At 35.6% G+C, this 23,756-nt stretch overlaps 1 protein-coding gene across 1 annotated transcript in view; it reads left to right on the forward strand.

The window, feature by feature from the left end:
* Positions 1-23,756, forward strand: part of HCN1 (hyperpolarization activated cyclic nucleotide gated potassium channel 1) — a gene marked incomplete at its 5' end in the record, with an annotated part of 379,261 nt that overhangs the window by 38,713 nt on the left and 316,792 nt on the right. Inside the window, one exon of the mRNA XM_077752889.1 lies at positions 8,634-9,057. Coding sequence (XP_077609015.1) covers positions 8,634-9,057 — 424 coding nt within the window. The remainder of the gene's footprint in view (positions 1-8,633; positions 9,058-23,756) is intronic.

Below are 23,756 nucleotides of genomic sequence, written 5' to 3' on the forward strand. Positions count from 1 at the left end.
TTTTGTTTGACATGACCACTCACAATATTTTTGCTTTTCTTAAAGGAATGAAATGCTGAGAGTCACAGTGGAGAATACAATTTTAAAAAATCATTTTATGGTAAATTAAATAAGAAGACTAAGAAGCTAAGGAGTAGTTTTAGATTAGACATTTTTAGAAACTCTAAAATTAAGCACTAGGAACTATTTTATATATTTTGTACTCATCTTTTATAAATTAAAGATTTTGATGTTTATGGAAAATCTACATGTCCTTGTGAAGATAGAAAACTGCAGCATAGACCTACTTAGTGGATTGGAAATTGTGGCCTTCCTTTGAAGTAAATTTGAATGACATAATGAAAATACCCTTGAATGACATCTTTCTTTCTGTTGTCTAAAACAAGAAAATTAGAATAGTTGAAAAATAGGTATCATAATTCTACCACTCAAGGATTTAATAAAAAAGGGCTTATACCTGTTTAATTTCCAAACCATTTAAAGGAGCAAATGATCATGTATTTTAATTAAAATCTTATAATGGAGTAATAACCCCTCCTTAACATAAATGTGATTAATTTGGATTTGATCGTTGGGAAGTTGGAAGCATACCTTCTATTTGCTAGGCAATTTAAGTATAAAGAAGATTGGCCCATAGGTTGGCTAGGAATAAGTTCCAGAGCAGTATTTTCAGACATTACTTATTAAATGGTCTTTACTGAGTTATTATTGACATCATATTTTGGAAAGATCTTGACTGTTCATTTGTAGGTGCTCTCAAATGCTGGAAATCACATAGAGAAACTGAGATAGGAGTTAGAGGAAGGAGGAGATGGGCCCCCCCTGGGCTGGGATTGGATAAAAGAGAGTACTGGCATTCAATTTAAGTCGATCGTTGCAGTAATAAAAGGAAATATGGAGGTTGAGTTTGGGTTTGGGGAGGAGGAAATTCCAGACATTTGTTGGGCAGTGGCAAAAACCAAGAATCTGGAAAATAGTCTTTTTAAATTTAGCTAAGGACCATGTATGTACAAAAAAGATAAGCTTCAAGATACAGAATTGGGATACACTAGAAGATTTCAGATATTTACATTTCATTTGTCATGCAATAGGAAAGTCTGGGTATAAATAGGAAGTAATTTACATGGGCAGGTAGAAACAGGAAAATTAGTAAGCAGAATAATGGTATAATAACTTCGTATAAGATGTTGGCAGTGGAACAAAAAAAAAAGCGGAATATGAAAACTATTGAATTAGAAGGAATGTAAGACTAGGCAAATGGTCATATTCCAGAGCTGGGCTGACAGAGGAGTCAGAGATAATTTTATATTTTATGCCGAGGGGGTGGCTGAAAGGAAAAAGAAGGGAGGAGGAAGGCGGGGAGTGGAAGAAGGACAAGAAGCATTAGCAGAAGCAGCAGTCAGCAGTGGTAGCTATGCTATAATAAACAGAAATAAAAATATCAGGAGAATTATTTTTGGGCCATAAGGTTAATTGGTATGGATTTCACCCTGTTGAGATGGCTGTTCCATTTGGACTGATGATGATGAATATAGTTAGAAATGCATAACTCCATCTCAGAAATTAAGGCCAGTGATGGATTTGAGAACCACTTACATTAACATATTAGTTACATTGACATATTTTGTTCACGTATTATCGTTTGGGGGTCAGTGTGACCAAAGGAGGGAGTAAATGGAGGGTTAAAAATCTGGGTGAGATGATCACATAGGCTGCCTACTTAATAGAGGAAGAAGGGGAATCACATAAAGGTTGAAGAAGAGAAACTTCTGCATATAATAATATATATATTATACACACCCAAGTGAGGAACTATGAAATTGCACATCTTAAAAACTAACAGTTTGAGAGTTTCAAGTAGGAGGAGTAAGCAATCAACACTGTAGGGGCACCTGGGTGGCTCAGTTGGTTAAGTGTCCAACTTCGGCTCAGGTCACCATCTCACAGTTTGTAGGTTCAAGCCCCGCGTCGGGCTCTGTGCTGACAGCCAGCTCTGTGCTCTGTGCTGACAGCCAGCTCGGAGCCTAGAGCCTGTTTCACATTCTGTATCTCCCTCTCTCTCTGACTCTCCCCTGCTTATGCTGTCTCTCTCTCTAAGAAATAAATAAAACATTAAAAAAATTTAAAAAAAAACAAAACAATCCACACTAAAAATAAGGAGTAAATGTACCAATAGAAGGCCATTAATGCTGGCAGTTAGAAGACGAACACACAATGAGAAAATGCAGCTGCAGAAGGGGGGAGGTAGAAAACCTGTTTACTTGAGCCTGGATTGGTATAGATCTTACTACTTTGATAGGGATTAAATTTCCATTCCATTAGCTCATTTTAATAAATAAGATTAGCTAATATGGTGCATCTCCTATCCATCTCCTATTCTCATTGAGTAAATTGCTGCATTTACTTGAAAACATCTAAATGTCTTCAAATATGGTTAAACTTAGTTTTGTCCATAAGTTAGGTTAATTTTTTCTACAGTTAGGATCTTAACAAGGTTTTAGTGTGTTAAGAAAGCTAGTGTATTTTCGCTGCAAGTAGCCTATATTTGGATTGTCTGTGTTTTCTGTGTTTTTTTGGTGTATCTTCACTCCCCACACCCCATAGGCAGTAAATGTGGCCTTGAAGGATATCAGGGCATTAGAGCAAATAACAGACCTGATCAAGAAAACTTCTTTTTTTTATATTTTATTTTTATTTGACAGAGAGAGAACGAAAGAGCTCACAAGCTGGGGAGAGGGCAGAGGGAAAGAAAGAGAACCTTAAGCAGGGCCCATGCTGAGCACAGCAGCCAATGCAGCGCTCAATCCCAAGACCCTGAGATCATGACCAGAGCCAAAATCAAGAGTCAGATGCTCAACTGACTGAGCCACCCAGGTGCCCGAGAAAACTGCTTTGCAAAACTTAGGAAAGGCATAGGGCCTATAAAACAACAACCCCAATATGAGTGTTCTGTAAGTAGTGATATTTGTAAGGTGATGAAGGAGGTCTGAGAAGCCCTCAGATCAAAGTTCAGGTATTGGTTGCCGAAATTTGGCGAGGTGAACTGCCTCTGATAATACTATAAAGGAGACAGCATTTATGAGAAGGCACTTCATTTTTCAACAGATATGTGCCCAAAAATGGGTGAAGGGGAATGGGAATTACAGTCTTCCAGTTATGAAAGGTACAGCAGAGGGAGTGTAGTCAATGGTATCGTAACAGCGTGATACGATGCCAGGTGGTGGCCACGCTTGTGGTGGACATAGCATAACAGCAGATAGACCTGTTGAATCACTATTCTGTGTACCTAAGACTAATGCAACATTTTGTGTCAACTGTACTTCAGTTAAGAAAAAATGTATCTAATCATCAGGCTATTGGACTTTTGAAAATTGAATCGGTTTTAAATAAAATTTGAAAAATAATTGCAAGGACTATATATTTAATAAAAAGTAAATCCAGCCGGATATTTATTTATTTATTTATTTTTTATATTGATAAATAATTTGGTTTACAAACATGACCAAGTTATAGTTCATATCTAAAAATATAATTTTTAGGAATGAGTCTTAAGTGAGAACTAGGACAGGTTTGTTACATAATTTGAATTCAACCATAGGTAAAATAGTAGCCACATATATACCTGCTATCAAGGATTTAACCAAAAGTTCTTTCCTCCATTCCACTTAGTTAAAAATATTTTATTCCACCCAAGAGGAGGGGAGAAGAGAGTCTTTCATTCAATAGTTAGAGAGACAGATTTAAAGACAAGCACCTCTAGTAGTGAAATATGGTAGCTTTAAAATCTCTTTAAAGCTTTAATATTGGCATCAGATTATTTCAGCTACTACAGGTATTATAAAAGGGAAGGGAAGCCTGAAGGATGATGAGAAACTCTTGTTAAGGAAGTAGGGTTGTCTTTATTTACCACAAGCTTTAGAGGGATGTAAGTGGTAGAAAGAAAGAAAGAAGCATTTATTAAATTTTGAATTCTTCAAAGTTTAATATTACAGACCAATCCTTACAGCGATCCTTTTTCTCTTCTAAAAATTCATGGGGAAAATTGATTCTTAACACAAAAAATAATTTCTCCATGATAATTAAACTTACAGCTCTTAGTAATACATTAATTATAAATAAAGTACTATTTTATTTTGTCTACTTTGTCTACTTTTAGTACAAGGTAAAATGGTTATCTAGGTAATTATGCTACTGTAATGGTTAAGACTTGCTTTCCAGTGAGTTCCCTCTCTGCAGATTTTTCAGAGAAACTTTCTATATAACAGGTTCTGTAATCTACACTTTGCATACATCATTGCATATAGTCTTCCTGCAGAGGAACTCAAGAGTAGTAGAAGAAAATTGAAGTTCAAGGCAGTTAAATATCATGCCCAAACCCATAGAGCTAGTAGATCTAGGGTTTGAACCCTACTCTGCCTTCAAAGCCCACCCAAGATCTTTTATAAATGTTGTCTCTCTAAAGCAGGGTGAATAGAAGGAGATCGACTTTGTAATACACCAAACCAAGTATCAAATCCAAAACTTCTTTGTTTTCAGGCTGTCTAACCTAGAATATATTCCTAATCTTTTGTTTCCTATTTAATTTGCTTTAATGTCTTCTATGTTACAAAAACCCTCAAATTAGTAAAACTCCAGATTTATATAAATAGTAAGTTAAGAAATTATTTACTGCATTAATTACTCTTTGTCTTATAAAAAGGATTTCTTTACATATCCCAAGTGAAAAGTATGTTTCTAGTCAAAATTCAATTAATTTATCTTCTTAGCATTTGTTATCCTACATACTGTCTACATTTACTGCAGAGTGTTAAACAGAAGGTAAAATACAGTTTTAAAGTTCAGAGAACTCATATCAATGAGCACTATATAGAATTGTTGAAACACTATATTGTACTCCTGAAACTAACTGTATGTTAACTATACTGGAATCAAATTAAAAAATTAATAAAATTTAAAAAAGAACTTCAACCTAGTAATGATGTAGGAAATAAAAACAATTAGTAAGAAAAGCAAAAATAAAATAAGAAGCATATTGAAAGCATATGTTGCCATGGAGGATGTTAAAAAACAAAAAAACAACTAAGAAACTCAGTGTCAGAATAAGGCATGAAGGGTAGGTAAAGTCCTAGTGGGAAAAAGAATAGATAGAATGAAAGAAACTGTATGTATTGTGCATGTACCTAGGTAAGCATGATGGCAAGGGAAGGGCAAATACTCCCTTACTTAAGACATGAGGTTTTTGCCATAAAGTGTTAAAGAAAAGGCTGAGAGGAGAGGAGGAAGCTGTATTGTAGAGTCCTTTGCAAACCATGCTGCGTTATTTTTACTTAATTAAGAGAGTCATTGATGGTTTTTGACCTGGCAAGTTATGTGTTAGGTAACCTGGCAAGTTATGTGTTAGGTTTTTGACCTGGCAAGTTATGTGTGTACGTAACATGGGTAGAAAGACTATTCCATAATAAGATGTTACAAGTCTCAGAAATTGAAAATTAAAGAAAAGGCTGAGTGAGCCTGAGTATTCAAGAGACATTTTCAGAGCAAAAAGTCAAGAAAAGAAACTTGTGGGCAGGTAGGCAAGAGAGTCTCATGAGGTCAGTTTTCCGAAACATATTCTTTGCTTAAAAAAAACAGAAGTTATATCATTCTGCTAGAGTGGGTGACAACTGTATTTTCGTTGGCTAGATAAGGAATGAATCCATGTTAACTGAAGAAAGTGTTATATTATGCAAAGTCTATAACAAGATCTGTGTTTATGTCTGTAAAATAGAGTTGGTGATACCTTAAAAGGAAATTATAAGGCTTACTAGAGCTTTAGATTGATAATGGGATTTCTGATGGCTTCAGACCATATTAAGTACTACTAATAAAAAGCTACTGTGTGATAAAAATTTTTGCTATAACAGTAGTAGATGGCACTTTATCCTCTTCATTTCTGTTGAGTAAGAGGGATAGAATATGTTGTTTTTCTTTAGAAATATCTTCTGTCTTAATGAGAAAACTACAAGGATGTCTGTAAAACTGAGTATCTTTCAATGGGCTTCTGGCTACTCCCCACAAAACTGGATTTCTTTTGGTATGAAAAGGTAAATGAATCGAGTAGGCCACTAGTGTTGCGTACCACAGTTTGTTGTATGTTAGGATATATGCTTTGCATGTGTTATTTCATTTGATCTGTAAAATCCTACACATTTGGTTTCTATAATAATCTACAGATGAGAAAATTTAAGATTAGAGCATTTAAGTAACTTGTCTCCAAATTAAACAGCTGGTAAGAATTTCTAGCTGAAGATAGTGCAGTGGGAATTGTAAAGGGCAAATGGATGAATACAACTGCTACGTAGATATTAGAACCAAACAGCCTTGGTGCCTGATCACATGTGAGATTGAATAGATTTAATGCCAGGAGTTTTCTAGGATTGCTTCAGGGTTTCTGGCTTGCAAATAAGGTATAGAGTTGTTCCATTCCTTGGCATACGGAACATGTGAGAAATATATATGCGAGGAGATGAGTTTGAGTATGTGTCTGCTGTCAGCCATGAGTGTGAGATATGCACGAGGATAGACTTAATAGCTGCTGATTATGAGGACGAGGAGGCTTAGAATACAGGGAGGGATTGGAGTTGGAGCTTTTAGTCATCAGTTATGAATTAATCATAAAGACATGGATGAGTGTGTGATATTGCTCAAAGAGCACGTGTAGAATAGAAGATAAAAGAGCTCTGTGTGACACCCAGGGGAACAGCAGCCTTCAAGGGGAGGGCAGAAAGACAAGCTCACAGAAGAGATGAAAAGAGTGTCCAGAAGAGTGAAAATCCTCAGGGCACACATGGTTTCATCTTAGAGTTCGATGATGTCACTTCTTTGGGAAATAGCAATTACAGTATTGCATCTCCTCTACATTTCTCCTCTGTCCTTGGTGTATTAAATGGCATGTTTGCATTTCCATTAAAAGAGGAGGGAAAAAAGAGAGAAAATATATCATTGAAATTGACAGTACATGATGTATGATTGACGTGAGTATTTGTATTCTTGTCTATAAATGCTAGGGTAAGTTTTGACACAAAGACTGGTGAAATCTTCAAGCTGACACGCATTTACTTGTACATAATCCCGGGGGATAGGGACAAGGGGAGAGAAGACCTATTATAGTTCTTTATTGTGCTACTGCTTTTATCACGAGAGTCATCTATAACCAGGGATGATAGTAACTATGAAAGGTATATGCAGTTGTATACCTTACCAAAATGCAGCCCAAGTAGTCTAAGTAGGAAAAGTAATGTAAAATAAGGATATCTTGGTTAATAGAAATTTCTGCCATAGAAATTTACATCATTTACAGAACAAAACTGCCAGAAGAGGATACCTACGACCAGAATGCAGTAACTCATGTTTCTGGATCTATTTCATGATGATAGGGTTGTACTAGTTGATCTGCATCTTCATTTTTATACGTATATACTTGTAACAAATATACATCATCTATTACCTAGTCTGTTCACTTACAGGGTCAATAGACCTTAAATAATCCCCATGAAAATAACATTACAGTCATCTTCAGTGAATTTAATTACACTATATTAACCTGGAATAAAGTTCCTGGTTTTCTTCCCATTTTAATATAAGGTGAGATAAGAAATTTTACAGAGGCAGCTACTAATCATAGACATGTTGAAAATTAAATCAGACATTTTAAGGAAGAATTATTTAGAAAAATAGAGGGAATGTATTTAAAGTATTTGTTCAATGAAACAAGTGCAAATTTCAGGTAGATTCTAATTTAAAATCTAGAGTAGTCCTGGAGTGGCTGGATGGCTCAGTTGGTTAAGCATTCAACTTCAGCTCAGGTCTGATCTCATGCTCTGTGAGTTCGAGCTCTGTGTGGAGCTCTTTGCTGACAGCCCATAGCTTGCAGCCTGTTTATGGTTCTGTCTCCCTCTCTCTCTGCCCCTCCCTCGCTCATGCTCTGTCTTTCTTGCTCTCAAACATAAATAAAACATAAAATTTTTTTTAAATCTAGAGTAGTCTGTTCAATTTTTTTCAGCCTTAGAACAAAATTGGCTTTTCTCATTTCAAACAAAAAAAGAAGGAAGTATAAATATTTGGAGTACTATGAAGCCACAGGCTAGCCTACAATTTATGATTGACCTAATCTGTATTCCTAAAGATAATTTATATTACCAGTATTTTTAGTATTTTAGTGTTTGATTGATAATTTGACATATAAAGTATTTCAAAGCATCTCATAAGAGTCTTCTCCAAAATGATTTTTAAGGTACATCTTCTTTATACGTCTCCCTTATTTCCATCTAAATTACATGTTAAATATAGGAGAGGTTGTCTTTGCTTTTTTACCAGATAAATGGGGGAATGAGTGTTCTTGACTTTATTTCAGTAACACTTTAAATTTTATTTTATAAAATAATTTTAGAATTCTATAAATACAATGCTTTGCTTTAGGAATATATTAATTTTACTTAGATTTTAGTTTATAACCATTGAAGGAGTTACCGTATTTACAAAACAAAGACTTCATTGTTGTACTCATTTATTTAACCATAAGTCATTAACATTTTTCATGACGGGGCAAAGAATGGTTATTGTCTATTAAAATCTGATTTTTTTATTTGTTGTAGGTTTTATTGGGATTTAATAATGCTTATAATGATGGTTGGAAATCTGGTCATCATACCAGTTGGAATCACATTCTTTACAGAACAAACAACAACACCATGGATTATTTTCAATGTGGCATCAGATACAGTTTTCCTTTTGGACCTGATAATGAATTTCAGGACTGGCACTGTCAATGAAGACAGTTCTGAAATCATCCTGGACCCTAAAGTGATCAAGATGAATTATTTAAAAAGCTGGTTTGTGGTTGACTTCATCTCATCAATCCCAGTGGATTATATCTTTCTAATTGTAGAAAAAGGAATGGATTCAGAAGTTTACAAGACAGCCAGGGCACTTCGCATTGTGAGGTTTACAAAAATTCTCAGTCTCTTGCGTTTGTTACGACTTTCAAGGTTAATAAGATACATACATCAGTGGGAAGAGGTAAGACATATCTTTTACTTTTTTAAAGCCACTATGCCATGAGATTGTTAACTATAACTTTTACGATGAACACCTGTGCAATGTGTAATGAGTTTTATGAAATTCAAAAAGAAAAATTCTATTTATTCTTTTCAGTGCACAAGTGAAGTATTTGTATCTTCAAAAGATATGGTCAAATGCTGGATTTGAATCACCTGGGAAAAAAACAGTGATTGTAAAATAATCTTTTATACCAATCAAGTCTCTTTAAAAACAAATCCACTCGATTCAACAAATGTTTATCCTAACCAATGCAATCCCTCCTCTACCATAGGAAGTTTCTTTTTATTTAGTATGAATACATCAAGTACGATCTTTGGCAAAGATGTGTAGGGTCTGATTGCTAATCTAGTTTGCATCATTAATTCTATGAGATAACCTAGTTTATATTTCCTCTAGCACTGAAATTTCAGAGAATTTGTGTTGAAAAGTATTTCCAAGTTGTATATGTAAAGACTGATTATAGCATAATAATTTTGCTCAGTGTTATGCTTTGCCTATAATTATGTATTATAGTTTTGCCCTATTCATTTCAAACTACTGAAAAACAGGATACCTTCGAGAGAATTATTACATAGAAAATACAAATAGTACAGTGCATAAATACAGCGAATCTGGCCAATGTTTTGCTGAAGAGGTAATCTGTTGTTCTTGTGCAGTGGGCGGGTCCTGAAAGGGCTCAGTCAACTGGAGTTTCCAAGGATCGGAGTTAAATGTAAATGTGCCATCATGGGAAAGGAGTTTATGTCCCTAATTCCAGAGTATGCATAACCTTTTTGACTTTATTTGCCTTCTAAGTCTGCTTTTTTAAATTAATTATAACCTGAATTTTATTGTCTGCATAAAAATGAGGGTCAAAAAGGCCCAGAGTCTCCCCTCCAGCACGGATGACAACAACATACTGGCAATAGATTAGTTATTGCTTTACTCACTACCGAAATGCCTTTTAACATATTTAGGAAGAATTATGTTTTGAAATTTAGGTTTAAACCAGTCATAGAACAGAACTTCTGTGAACATTAGTTCTGTTTTCTGTGAGATGGTAGCAGTGTTTTGTGTGTGCCTGTCAATGACATTTTGGTTCACAGGATTTCAGGAAATGCCATGCAGTAATAAAACACTGCATATGACACCGCTGAAAGGCATAAAAATGGATCATTATTAAAATATGGATATGGATTATATTCAAAAGCAAATGAGGCACATTTGAGAAATTGGGTTCATCTTGTAATGCGTCTCTATATTAGCACATTCCATCTAAAATGTAATAAATGTTTGGTTCTTAAAATTTATTATACGAGTTTGGGATTAATACCAAATCAAGATGATTATTGATAATAAGTTAATATTTATTGAGGGCTTATTATATGTCAAATGATATATTTTATTCTTTACATGGATTAGTTCATTTTCCTAATAATTCCGGTAGCTTGCCCAGAAAAACAGAGTTAGGAGAAGCTGGAGCTGGGATTCTAGCCTTCTAATCTGACTCCAGATCAAATGCTCCTAACATTTTATAACCCTATATAACAAAACTGTGTAGTTTCTCAGTATTACGTACAGTCTTTCACTGACAAATACCTTAATATTCCACCACTTTATAGATTGAATAAGAAGTTGTAGGAGACTTTTCTTAACTAAGATGGTGTCTATGCAACATTAGAGTTCAACATTTACCTCTTAAAACATGGTCACAAACATTTTTTTAAAAAATGAATAGCCTGTAAGAAGAAAAGTTACTGATATAAATAGCCAGGCAATTAAAAATGCAGTGGGCAATGTGACTATTTGCAGTGTCTTGTAGTTTTAACCCAATTACCCTAGAGAGTGGCAGCAGGATGAACAGATGGTATCCTATCAGACAAAATGGCGGGCCGTGCAGTCATAGACGAGGACACCCCTGACACTGTGGCCCTCTGGTTCCTGGCAGCGGTGACAGGCACCTCGATCTGCGTAACCTGATGGTGTTTTAAAGATGCCATGATATAATTCAGGGCCATCGGCTTCCTGCCATCCTTACTGTAAAATGCAATTTAATATGCACTTACAGAAATTTGGTAACCAAACACATTGAGCCTCGAGTTGTGAGTTGGCAAGATCTTTCTTATAAATAAATGATCTTGATGATAAATGAACCACAAGCTCATTTAAGTGAAGAATGTTTTCTTGATGTATGATATATAAGGGAAGAAACAGGAATAATTAATCCAGAATTTAATACAAATTCCTTATTTCATCACCCGCATGATTCAAACCAAAAGCACAAAACACTTGAGTGGTTCCAAACTGGCAAATCTTTACCCGATTTTTATAAATGCCCCTGGGGTGTGTTTACATGTGGAACATACCACAAATAAATCAGAAGAATTTGCTCGGTGAGCATTTGGCTTAAGACTACAGAGGAAGATGTGAGTTCACCCACATGTCTTTGAGTTCTGAGTGTTTTAGTACCAAGCTGGCTAATGCTAAATTCAGCAAATTTGGGGAAGTAATGTGTGAAGTCTGGAAGCTGCCACTGTTCTAAATGAATCATTCCCAAGGAAAGTGGCTGCCTTCTATAGGAAATTGCTTCCATCTTCAATGATACTTTTTTTTTTTTTTTCGGTCTGAATTAGTTCAACTGAAAAACAACAAGAAGTGCCAAAGCCAAATAAATTAGAGAAATATTGTGAATGAAATACAGAAACTTTAAAATTTAGCCCTTATGTTACTCTCATTACTAAAGTTGAATGTAGTGGCTAATGTAGAAGGAAAAAGGTGATTTGGTCAACTAATTTCTGAAACACTTGGTGTTAGGGAGTCAGGAGGGAAGTTATTTTCACAAGGCAATTATATGATCAATGGCTTTAGGATGCAAGAGTAGAGAGCTCTCTGATGCTATACTGAAACTTTATGTATATTACCAGGTGACATGAAAATCTGTGGCAATTTAGATAAATCAGGCCAGAACATTCCTTTTCCTGTAATCTCCAGAAAACCGAGGTGCATCTTTCCCACTCTTGTATTTTGGTTGGAAAAAGATCATCCCCTTAATTCATCATTGTTTTTGTACATGTTGTATTTCAAGTAGAGGGTGACTCGGCAAGAGTGTTATTTTGTAACCTATCACAGAAGGAACCCATTCTCTGACCTGAAAGAAACAAAGTGAGGAAATACCCCTCCAGCACCAAATATAATGGAACATTAGTAACAATTTAGGGCCATCACAAACCCTGAAGAGATAAAAGGCAGATTACGAGGAGGTTTGAGGTTCATAAATGGGAGATTATTCAGTTAACAAAGGTGAAGAGTTCTAGGATCCTTAAATCCTTCATTTGTTGATGTCAGTCACTTTATCAAAGAAGGATAACCATTGATATTACTTGAGATTTATGAAATATAATTGAAAAGAGAAATGTTCTCTACAATGGTTATCTTTTTTGTAGGATTCAGTGTCACATAAAGTATAAATTCTTCACGAACAACATTAAAAAAAAGTGTGGGAAATGCATGATGCCTGTATAATAAGTATGGCTTTGGAATACACACATATTTTATTTCATATTCCTTGTGTAGATTTGAGACATGCCATAATTATCTAAATCCATTTTAGGCTGCAAGAGGGTTTATGGTTCTGATCTTCGTAAATGTCTATTGCAATTTCAGATGAATAGCGTGTATGGAACATTGAGATGACCTTCTTGCAATCAATATCAGATTTTTATGTTAGCTTAGAGGTAGGTTTATATACAAAGTGTGTTTAACAACAGACCATTAATAAGGAAATGTATTCCATAGGGAGCTAATGCAGACTGTGGTTTCTGTCTTTGGTTAATTTTAGCATTCTAATTGGTTTAGATTAGAAACTAACTCTTGCTATAAATTGCCTATCTATAATTACACAATACATACTCTAACTACTTTCATCTTTTAAGAAAACACATTGAATTCTAAGATTTGCTATAAGCAAACACCAGTGTTTTCCTATACCTACCCCCCAACCAAAAGTTAGAGAGGCTCTCTACCGCCCATCACATCAAATCTGTGTTTCTTTGCTGTGCCTTCAAGGCTCTCCAGCACACTGTTCCCCCATCTCACCACTGTCACTTCATATTTGTACCCAGCAACTCTCTCCTGTCTGTGTGTTAGTTTTACAGTACTTGCAGAGAATGATTCTTACTGCTTCTGCAGTTTTGCATGTGCCACACCTCAGATGTAGAAAGCTTTTTCTTTTTTCCTATCATTCTTTAAAAAATGAGGCTCAAACTCATCTCCAGAAAATATTGGACCTGGGTGGACGGGGCTGTAATGGTTCGTACCTTGAATTTGGGCGGTTCTCCTGGCCCTTCTTGCATTTGTTCATGCTGATAGTTTCATTGCTAATGCTTACTTATATGCATTTTCCTTTTCTTTTGCTGGATATAAATGTCTATATGGAAGAGTTGGTGTCAACTTTGCCATTGACTCCCGTTGTATACTGGTACCGAGTTCTAAAAGGTTATCGGAGCATCCCTGTCCCCTAAATACATGGCCGTCCTCCATGTTATAAATCCATTAAATAATTGCAAGGGAATATTCATTCTTTACTCCCAAGCAATTACTGAGTAGCTCCTATGTGCAGATGCTGCATGAGAGAATTCAAAGCAGATCCCAGCTTTGTAGGAAAAACAGACATGTGAGCAAATAATCACAGATGGTGTGGTAAGTGGCAGAATAAAGGAGGGAGTGAACAACAGAGCTTTTTTTCTCTTTCTTTTTCTTTTTTCTTTTTTTTTTTTTGCACAAGAAGAGAGGCTCACAGTTATCTGAACTGAGTTTCAAAGCTGTAGTCTAAATTCCCAAGCTGACCGAGTGGGGCAAGGAAGGAGCATTCCAGTAAGACCTGAGGTACAAGCAGCCTAACGCAGACAGTGGTCTGCACATCCAGAATCTAGGTTGTAAAGGGAGTGAGTTTGGGGGTACAGACATGAATTTGTGCTGGTGATGGACTTAATTAGGTGTCATTGAGGCACTTTAGGTAGAGGGGTGCATTTTAGAATAGTGCATAATGAAGAGGATCAGAGACCACTGAGGATGGAGTTAATAATACCAGTTAGGAGACAGATGTATCATGCATTTGCCTTACATCAATGCAGCCAGCACCAAGCAGGGTGCTGTTGAGTTATCTAGAGGGAGATTTAACTTTTATAAGTACTCTTGCCCTTAAAATGTTTGTAGCAATAATAAAATACAAGACAATCTTAAAGGAGTTCTTTTTTTAATGTTTTATAATTTCGATATAAATTATATTTGATATAATTAATGTTGTCATCACATTAATATGATATATAAGTATATGTGCTATATTAGTATGTATAACAATTTGTACTAATATTAATATTGATACGATTGTATTTGAGATTTATATTTCACATCACCAGGAACATGGTGATGTGAAATGGAAACTCTATACTGGAAATTAGTATATGTATGACTTCATTCAGATTATATGCCCTTTTTTTTCTATTTAATTGAGGGAGAAGCCCTTAAAGTGAGCAATTCATGCCTATAAATTTTATAGAAATGTTGTGAAGTTCAAATGAAATGCGATGCATTGAAATTTTATGTATAAGATTCATGATGCCATCTTTCTCAGATTAACACATTTGCTGACATTAACATTATTACCTGTGTGTGGTGAGCTCCTTAATATTTTCTGCAGGCAAATATTGATTCTGCTAAAGACCACTAGGTGTCCTCTACTGGTTGTGTTACCTCAGGGTTCTATATTCTAAAAAACCAAAATTGTCTTCTTTGGAAATTGCTCACTTACGCTCTCTTACAATCACCTACTCCCTTGGGTATTTATGTCTAGGTAAAATAGATGACTATGGCTATTCATATATGCAAAAATTATTTCTCTTTACCTCCACTTTCTACTCAGGTTAAACAAAGTTTAAGTTCCTTCTCTAAGGAATTATTTTTATTCTGAGAGAATTGTTTTCAACTATTATAGTGTGTATTTTCTACGATGATATTTAACAGATACCTTGAAGTTCTAAAGTACCGTGAAGAGCTCTATTTGGATATGAAGTGTTATGAGGACAAGACAATTAAGTAGAATTAACAACGTATGGGTGGGTATATGTCTGTGTGTGTTAGAAGTGAGATACATGATTTTAGGAATGCTCTTTGTTCAGTGCCCTATAGCAGATCTGTATAATCTTGATGCTTTGGACATGGAATTCTCAGTTTCATGTTAGAAAAACAGGATCATATTTGAAATGTTCAGACCCCTATTTTAAAGATTAAAATTCTAGACTTTATTAATGTCCCATTATGGGCCCAGTCTGTTTCCTTTTTGCACATTTTTATACTCTTTCATGGCTGTATGTGGATAACAGCCAGCCAGGTATCCAAACCCTTAAAATTTTGTACCTCCTGTCTCAAAGTGTACGCGAGTGTGTGACGGTCTCTGTAAAGACATCTCTTGAGATCCTCAAGCTCAGTATGCCCATGTCCCTTTCAAATGTTCTCCTCTTTTTCCTTTTACTCAGTTAAAATCTAAGCGGTGTCCTTGACTTCTCCTTTGCTTTCGCTCTCTGTAGCTACCAGTAAGCAGGTCCTACTGGTTTTAGTTCTTGAAGGTGGTTTGAAATCTCATACTCTTTCCCTGAATCTTCTCTGTCTTCATCCGAGTTCAAGCCAACACCAGTCATTGCTCATTTTTTATATTTCTCATTTTTATAATAGATGAATTACTAGATTTTAAAATTCACCCTTGGTTGTCTTCCCAAGGCCTCAAAAATGCTATTTTTAAAGAGCAAATACTACTATGTCATCTACCTGCTGAAAATATTCCTGTGAGTTTTCATCACTGTTAGGACAAATTCCAAAATTCAAGGTCCTTTGAAATTTGAGTCTTTTTATTTGACCTGGGAAATGACTTGCTCCTTATTTTTAACTATGCTTGACTTCTTTATATGATGTTTTAAGGTCTTAATATGTTGTTTACTTTTCCTAGAACTTTGTTTTTTGGCCAACCCCAGTTTATCCATCACATTTTCTGCCTTTGATGTTGAGTATAATTTAAATTTCTTTGGGGTAGAATTGCCTAATCTCTCAGGTAATAAGAATTCTATCTATAATATCCTGGCATAGCCCATGTGCTTTTGCTTTGTAACATTCATCACTTTTGTAATTTCTCTTAAACAGCACCTTCGCAACTCTGTATTAAACTCTGGAAGGGGGGAGATCATAAATATCTTGTATCTTTAGTTCCCAAAAGAGTGTCTAGAAAATAATGGGGCACAGGAATACTTGCTAAATGAGTTAGATTATGCCCTCAAGGAAATTTCAGATTAGTAGGAAAAGCAAACATGTAAATAAACAGGCAAGCAAAACACTAGAGTGTCTTCAATCCAATATTAGAGGCAATTATAGACAACAAAAGAGAGAGATGCATTATGAAAGTGTTGTAGAAGGTCAAAGAGAGGCTCTAAATAAGGCATCCTAGTCATGGCCACCTTGAAAACTAAGTTTGAAAGTATATGTCCTTCCATTAGAAGGCCCTCTCAGTGGATTCTGCGTCCTTTTTCTCCCAATCTCTCAGGTTTTGTAAGGTTTCCATTNAAGCCTGGGTTGGGAAATATTCCAAGGGAATTTAGAAACCATGAATAAAATCAACCAAGTTCTTCCTTTATAGATGGAGGTGATAATAACTTTCTGCCCAATATCATAGAATTGTATAGAGGCTCAAATGAGGTGATGTTATTGAGCATACTTTGAAACTATGATGTTTACAGAAATGTAAATTGTTGTTATCACAAAAGTTTCTACTAGTTTAAAATATGAAAAATCTCGGGGCGCCTGGGTGGCTTAGTCGGTTAAGCGTCCGACTTTCGCTTAGGTCATGATTTCGCGGTTCGTGGGTTCGAGCCCCGCGTCGGGCTCTGTGCTGACTGCCAGCTCAGAGCCTGGAGCCTGTTTCAGTCTGTGACTCCCTCTCTCTCTGATCCTCCCCTGCTCACGCTGTCTCTCTCTCTCTCTCCTAGAAATAGACGAAACATTAAAAGAATTAAAAAAAAATATGAAAAATCTCAACAGTGAGTTCAACTGTTGGTTCTTTAATGAGCTTACTGTCTTTCCATACATTGGAAGTATTGTAAACACTATTATGGATTATTTCTCCCTGAAATATACTGAGTATAGAATTGAAGTAGCAAATAAATCAAACAATTTAGGGCAAAATGCATTTAGCCTCACATTTATCTGACATTTCTGGAAAAAATGTCTCCATTTTTCCTTCCATTGTGCATACAGTTCAACATGTATTATGGCTACTGCTATTTTAGACTCATCTACCTGCTGTTTGAGTGAAAACTGGGAATGCCATTTGTTTGAGTCTCAGACACACAATTTATGACGTAATTCTGGTTTAAATGTGAATTCTGGTTCAATCTCCAAACTGTTTCTTAGTAAACATGTGTTACTTTAATTATCTAGGTAATTATCTCAATTGAACAGGTCACTTTTATTGGTCCTATATACAGTGGTACACCTGTCTACAATCAAGAAAGGTATGATAAGACATGATATAAATTGGAACATGTTACAGTGCCACCCAAGAATATTTTATTGTTATAAATGATTAAATGAAATTAAACTCCCTTCTAAATTTTTTTTCATGTTTTTAATTTATTTCTGAGAGAGAGAGAGAGAGAGACAGCGTGAGCAGGGGAGGGTCAGAGAGAGAGGGAGACACAGAATCAGAAACAGGCTCCAGGCTCTGAGCTGGCTGTCAGCACAGAGCCTGACGCAGGGCTCGAACCCACCAACAGTGAGATCATGACCTGAGCTGAAGTCGGACGCTTAACCGACTGAGCCACCCAGGCACCCCATATTAAACTCCCTTCTGAAGGGAATATCAAATATACTTATCTAATCATCAAGGGAGAAATGTATGCTTTTTTAATTGTTAGTTTGTAACAAACCCATCTTTTACTTTAGTTAGGTACAATGCCAAAGATGTTTTTTATTAGTTTGAAATGTCTCCAGGAACAAAATTATGCTTGCCTTATGTCAAAAGTAGTAGTTGATACCTATTTCACTGGGCAAAGGATAGTAATTGAAATACATTAGATATTGTCACAGGAAGTCAATTTTCTTAAGACACTTATAATTGTAATGAAGGCTCAAGAATAAATAAATTAGAATCCTCAATCACACTGGATAATGGCTGAGAAAGACCTACTTTGACTTCTCTTTCTGTCTTGCTGATGTATGCACTTTAGATTTTGTATTAGAGGAGTCATGTCTTAGTGTGAAAACGAAATACATTTGGTTGGTTATATAATTCTGGTGGCTATTTTGAGTTAAGCCTACCATTTAGGCCATTTTTTTTTTAAAGAGGGTCAAAATCTTTTCTTATTACATCTTAAAGTGAAAGTAGACATTGAGTAAGGATTCCAGAAGCTAGCCTCCAGTTTCTATATAATATAAAGCAGTTGCAAAGAAAGAGAATAGCTATTTCGTCAGGAGTGGTGAAACCAAAAAGGATTTCCCATTCAGATTGGTCATCAGTGGGAATTTGCAATAATGTGCTAATTATCTGAATGTGCTACTTTCTTGTCACTACTGTTGTAGACATATGAGTTCAGTGAACATACAAAGTAAAGGAAACTCAGCTTAATTAAAATGAAAGTCAGGGGTATCTTGTCCAAGTCATTCTTAGGTGCCATTTTCTCATTTAAAAAAAAAATATGGCTGATGGCTTCTATTTGGCTTATCTGGTTGTTTTAATAATTGAAAAGGAAATTAGTAAACTCTACTGTGAAAAGTCTAAAGAGATTTATTAATTTAATTTAAGATATAATTTTTACCATATAAATTAAGATATAATTAGCCAGTTAAATTATTTCAATGATTTTTTCATAGAATTTCTGAAAGAATGAAATTCTTATCTTCCTCAATATTTTAGATGATTGCAGAGAGTAAAAGGTACAATTTGGATTGTGGTCGTGTGTGCTTTGAAATTTAGAGTTGAAGAGCTGTAACTGCCTAATAATATCTAACAGTACTATTTGGAGTATCAGTTAACTTTCTTGAGGTTACAGTGTTGGAGTATGGGAAGCAGTTCTCCATTATATGAACATAACCATCTCCATGACACTGAGGAGAAGGATAATAAATGTCCGGAACAGATGCTTCCAGTTGACTGGAGGTGAATCATAAGCATGCAAGTGTACACGTTTTAGTAATAATATGCAATTAAAATGCTTCCCTCTTTTTATTTAATCTGAAATTCAGAGAAATGCAGTCCTCGATAGTCCTTAACCTGGATTACCACCCTTCCTCCTCCTGGCATGTATTTGCTGTAGAAGCAAAATAATTTTATAATAATGGATATTACCAAAAAAAATGCTAGTAATTTGTTAGGAAAGAGTTATTGAAGAGCTTCTATATTTATGATCATTTAAGCTCACATAAATTATAACCTTTAGAATAATACTAGAACATGTATGGATTCCAAAAGTCATATATGTTAGTATATGTGTTTCCCCTCTTAACTTGCAGGGCCAGGTTATGAGTAACTGACTTGGAAGTTCTAAATGACTGGCTAATCATTTTCATGGCTTTTACAGCCTCAAGAGTATCCTGTAGATCTTCAGATGTACTCAAGCCATGCTATTGGTTGGCAGGTAGAGAGAGTAATTCTTGAATAGTTGAGAACAATTCTCTGTACAAAAAAGGTAGATATATGAATATGTGTGTCATAACTTGAGGGAGAGGTGTTTTTTGTGAGAGGTGGGTTCTACAGGCTATAAGAAGTTTAGTTGGAAACCAACTTGACAATAAACTATTAAAAACTAAAAATAAAAAATAAAATAAAAAGAAAGCAACAACAACAAAAAAGAAGTTTAGTTGGGCTGCAGAGGAGACAGGGGGACACCAGCAAACAAGACAAAATATTTTACAGTTTTGCTGAAAGTCTTTCCCTGTTGCCAAATTACCAGTATTTGCCCAATATCAAAGATGAATATTTTAGTGTTACTAAGTATTATTGCTGGGCATCTTACCAACTAAATCAACATTCCCCCTTCCCATTTAATTGAATTGTTATTTCATATGTTCCAAAAATCTCCAATGTCTTGAAATTAGAAAGTGACTCTGTGGCTTCAGATGAAAAAAAATTCTAGTTCACACATGTTCTAGCGAAATGCTACTGTTTTTGAAAGAATCTATTTAGTAGCATATTTCTTAAGTGTATGATTCTATATGTCCAGTTAAACACTGTATACATAATTATATACTAACTCTTCTAAATAAAAATAAGAGCCTAGGTAGTTAAATACTTACCTGACTTTTCATTTGCCAACTTCATATCTTTATATGATCACCAAATATAGTATTTAATGTATATTAAATGGCTCCCACCACAGGCTGAGCACTGTACTGCATATAGGAGTACAAAGATAGATAATCCACAGCCATGGTTAAAAGAGATTTTGTAATCCAGTGGAGGGGTTAGAAAAGGAAACCAACACTCATAACAGATATGTGTGAATTCTTATATATTGGAAATTGTCGAATGGAGGATTTTAATAATGATTCTAAGGCTACCTCTCACTCCAGTCTGAATCACAAAGCTTGATTAATTCATAAAGTTACTAATGGGACAGGAGTAGGTAGTGGTGGTGTCTGAACCAAGTATCTACTGTCCTTTGATTAGTCATTAGAAACAAAGAAGGGCTACTAAATACCATGTTTTACTAAAATGTGAAACCTGCCGAGTTTTACAAACCAAGAAAAGAAAACACTTTGATTTAAAATAATATTAAAACTGCATTGAAAATGCAAAATGACTTGCATACTGGAAAATATATAAAATATTTTCATTCCATTCAAATCATTCAAATTTGTGAAAGATTCCTAAATATTGAAAGGTTTTTCAAAGAAGAATACACTTAAATTTCATACACAGTATTAGAAAATCTGTAATTAGTGAGAGAATTTAGCAAGAAAGAACCTAGCTTCTCTTTCTCACTCTTCTCTATAGATGCCCTTGCATGCAGCTCCTAACTAGAAAATGTGTTATTACAGTTAAATGAACAATCCCTAAGTGATAATCAAGAACCTGAACTGCATTCAGGGACCTGAATGCCCAACGGAAAATCAGCTGTTCTGTAATTAGGGAAACACCAGCTCTACTCAGAATGCTTGAACTGTGTCCACATTCTGTGCATAAGTATCATGTTCATCTTCTTTGTGCCTCCCAGCTTCCGCCCCAGCACTGAGTCATTTGTAGTATGGGTACCTGCAGATATTGCTGCAGCTCTCTTTCCTGATGAACCCTTGTGTTGATAGATTCTACCTGCAAAAGGAATGTATTCTTTCCATCAAAGGCTGTTCTCAAATATCCCTTCATTGGTAAGACTATTTATTGGTGTTGTTTTCATTGTTGTGGTGGTGACGGTGGTGGTTGTCACTCTTGTGGAGAAGAAGTGGGCAGTGAAATTACCCTGAAGCGCAGGCTGGATAATACTGTCTGCCCTTGAGAGAAGTGAGGAGTCAGATGTTCTAGCTGACTTTCTAATGATGAAAGTCAACTCCTTTCCCTGCTTTCTGAGAGAGCGAAGTCCCTCCAGTATCAGTTCCTCTTATCACTTTTACTTCTGGGGAAGCAGGAATGTTTCCCTGTCCTCCCTCTGTCACATTTCCCATTAGAAGATTTGCTCACAATGAGTGTAAACAAAATATCTATCAGCAAGTTTTTTTTACAGCTCTGAAAAAAGAAACATAATTCCCTTATCAGTACACACACACCCACGTGCACACACACACACGAGCACATACACACACACAGGGGGATCCTTAGCATTGGGCCAGTGCATCTTGTTTCAGGGCTTGGGGTACTATATATTTCATTTCCTTCAACTGATGAACAGAGTATTGGGGGTGAATAAGCCAGTGAGATCCACTCCTTAGATGAACTATAGATTTTTATGTATTCATTAGTTGCATATTATTTTATTTCTGCCTTTCAAAACAGATGAAAGTTGTATGCAGAAAGCCAAAAATAATTAATGAGATGACTAAATTCAAAGTAGAATACTTCCAAATTGGCAAAATAAGTTACTCAACTTGAAAGACCAAAGATATCAGGTTAATTATTTTTTCCTTTTTACCTAATACAGATGTCCAGATGTTGTTTCTTTTATTCAATTATTCTATTTGACATGGAAAGTAAATGAATGCTTTGGGTTAAAAACTATAATTTAAATGTGAAATGATTTTACACATTCTATAAACATTTTTTAAAGATTTTTAAAAAAATATTTATTTTCAGTAGGAGGGAGAGAGAGAGAGACAGAAAGAGAAAGAGAGACAGAGAAAGAGACAGAGAGAGAGAAGACAGAAGGAGGGGGAGAGAGGGAGTCCCAAGCAGACTCCATGCTGTCGGCACAGAGCCTGACATGGGGCTCGATCCCACCATCGTGAGATCAAGACCTGAGCTGAAGTTAGAAGTCGGACGATTAACCACACTGAGCCACCTAGGCGCCCCCATAAACATTTTCTTCCAAATTATGCTGTTAAAATTTTCTTAAAGGAACAAAGTGTTCAGTATATTTCCCTAAAGAAAATAATCAAAATAATTTCCTCACACTTCAGTCATGCAGGCATGTTATTGTTATAGACTTGGGCCTGCAAAACAAAATCAAGGTGTCATTGAATTTGGGAGACAGTTTCCTTAGAATGTTCCCCTTGTGCTCTGTATTTAGAAATTTTGTTTAATATTTCGTAGTGTGTGGTTTGTGATGGTTTTTTGAAGACAAAATTTTGTTTGTGGTTTTTAGTGTTGAAAGTGTTATCACTCAGTCCAGGGTATCTTAGTAGCTTCACTCAGGGATGTCTGTACATTGCTTCTACTATGTACCCATCATAGGTGGGCAAACGGTCTTGTTCTTTGTTGCCTGACACCTGGGTGAAGACCGAGGAGGCAGGTTCCATCTTGATCAGTGCCAGTTATTTTCACAAGGAAGTAAAAAGCTGTGTAGGGTCTTGATGGACAAGACCGGATCAGTAAGTGATCTGACCCCAAGGTCATATATATTACTTTCCATAACTCTTTCGCTAGAAATTATCACCCCACCTCACCCAGTCACAAGAAAGTCAGGAAAAACAATTCACGATGGACCTGTGAGGCAGAGAGCTAGAGCTATGTTTCATAGCACTACTTTAGGAGTTGAAATAGCTGAGATGGAGGCAGAGTATGTCTCAAGTGGATCACCAAGTTGGCGTGTGGCTAACTTGCCTTAAACATGGATCTATCCAAAATAAAGTCACGGACCTGCTTGGTCATCCCATTGTTTTTCTCTCATGGATATTTTTGGTTTTAGACAAACAACCGTCTCACTAGTGATGAGGTAATGATGGAGGAAACATGGTGTACTTTCCTATGATATCGTCACTATATCATTTATTAAGTTATTCATTTTTCTTGTTTTATTGAATAAATATATGTGGAGTCATAGTACATGCTATGCATATAGATTACAACAGTATAGACAAAAAAGAGCTTCCATTATTAAGTAATGTACAGTCTAACCATGTAAGTAAAAAGGAATTGAATTATAGTGTGCTATGATGGAGGAAATGACAGAGTTCTCTGTGAAGATGTTTCACAGTTTTGGCAACTAGAG

The sequence above is a fragment of the Crocuta crocuta genome, unplaced genomic scaffold (genome assembly GCF_008692635.1).
Source record: "Crocuta crocuta isolate KB4526 unplaced genomic scaffold, BGI_CrCroc_1.0 scaffold409, whole genome shotgun sequence".
Taxonomy (NCBI): Eukaryota; Metazoa; Chordata; class Mammalia; order Carnivora; family Hyaenidae; genus Crocuta; species Crocuta crocuta.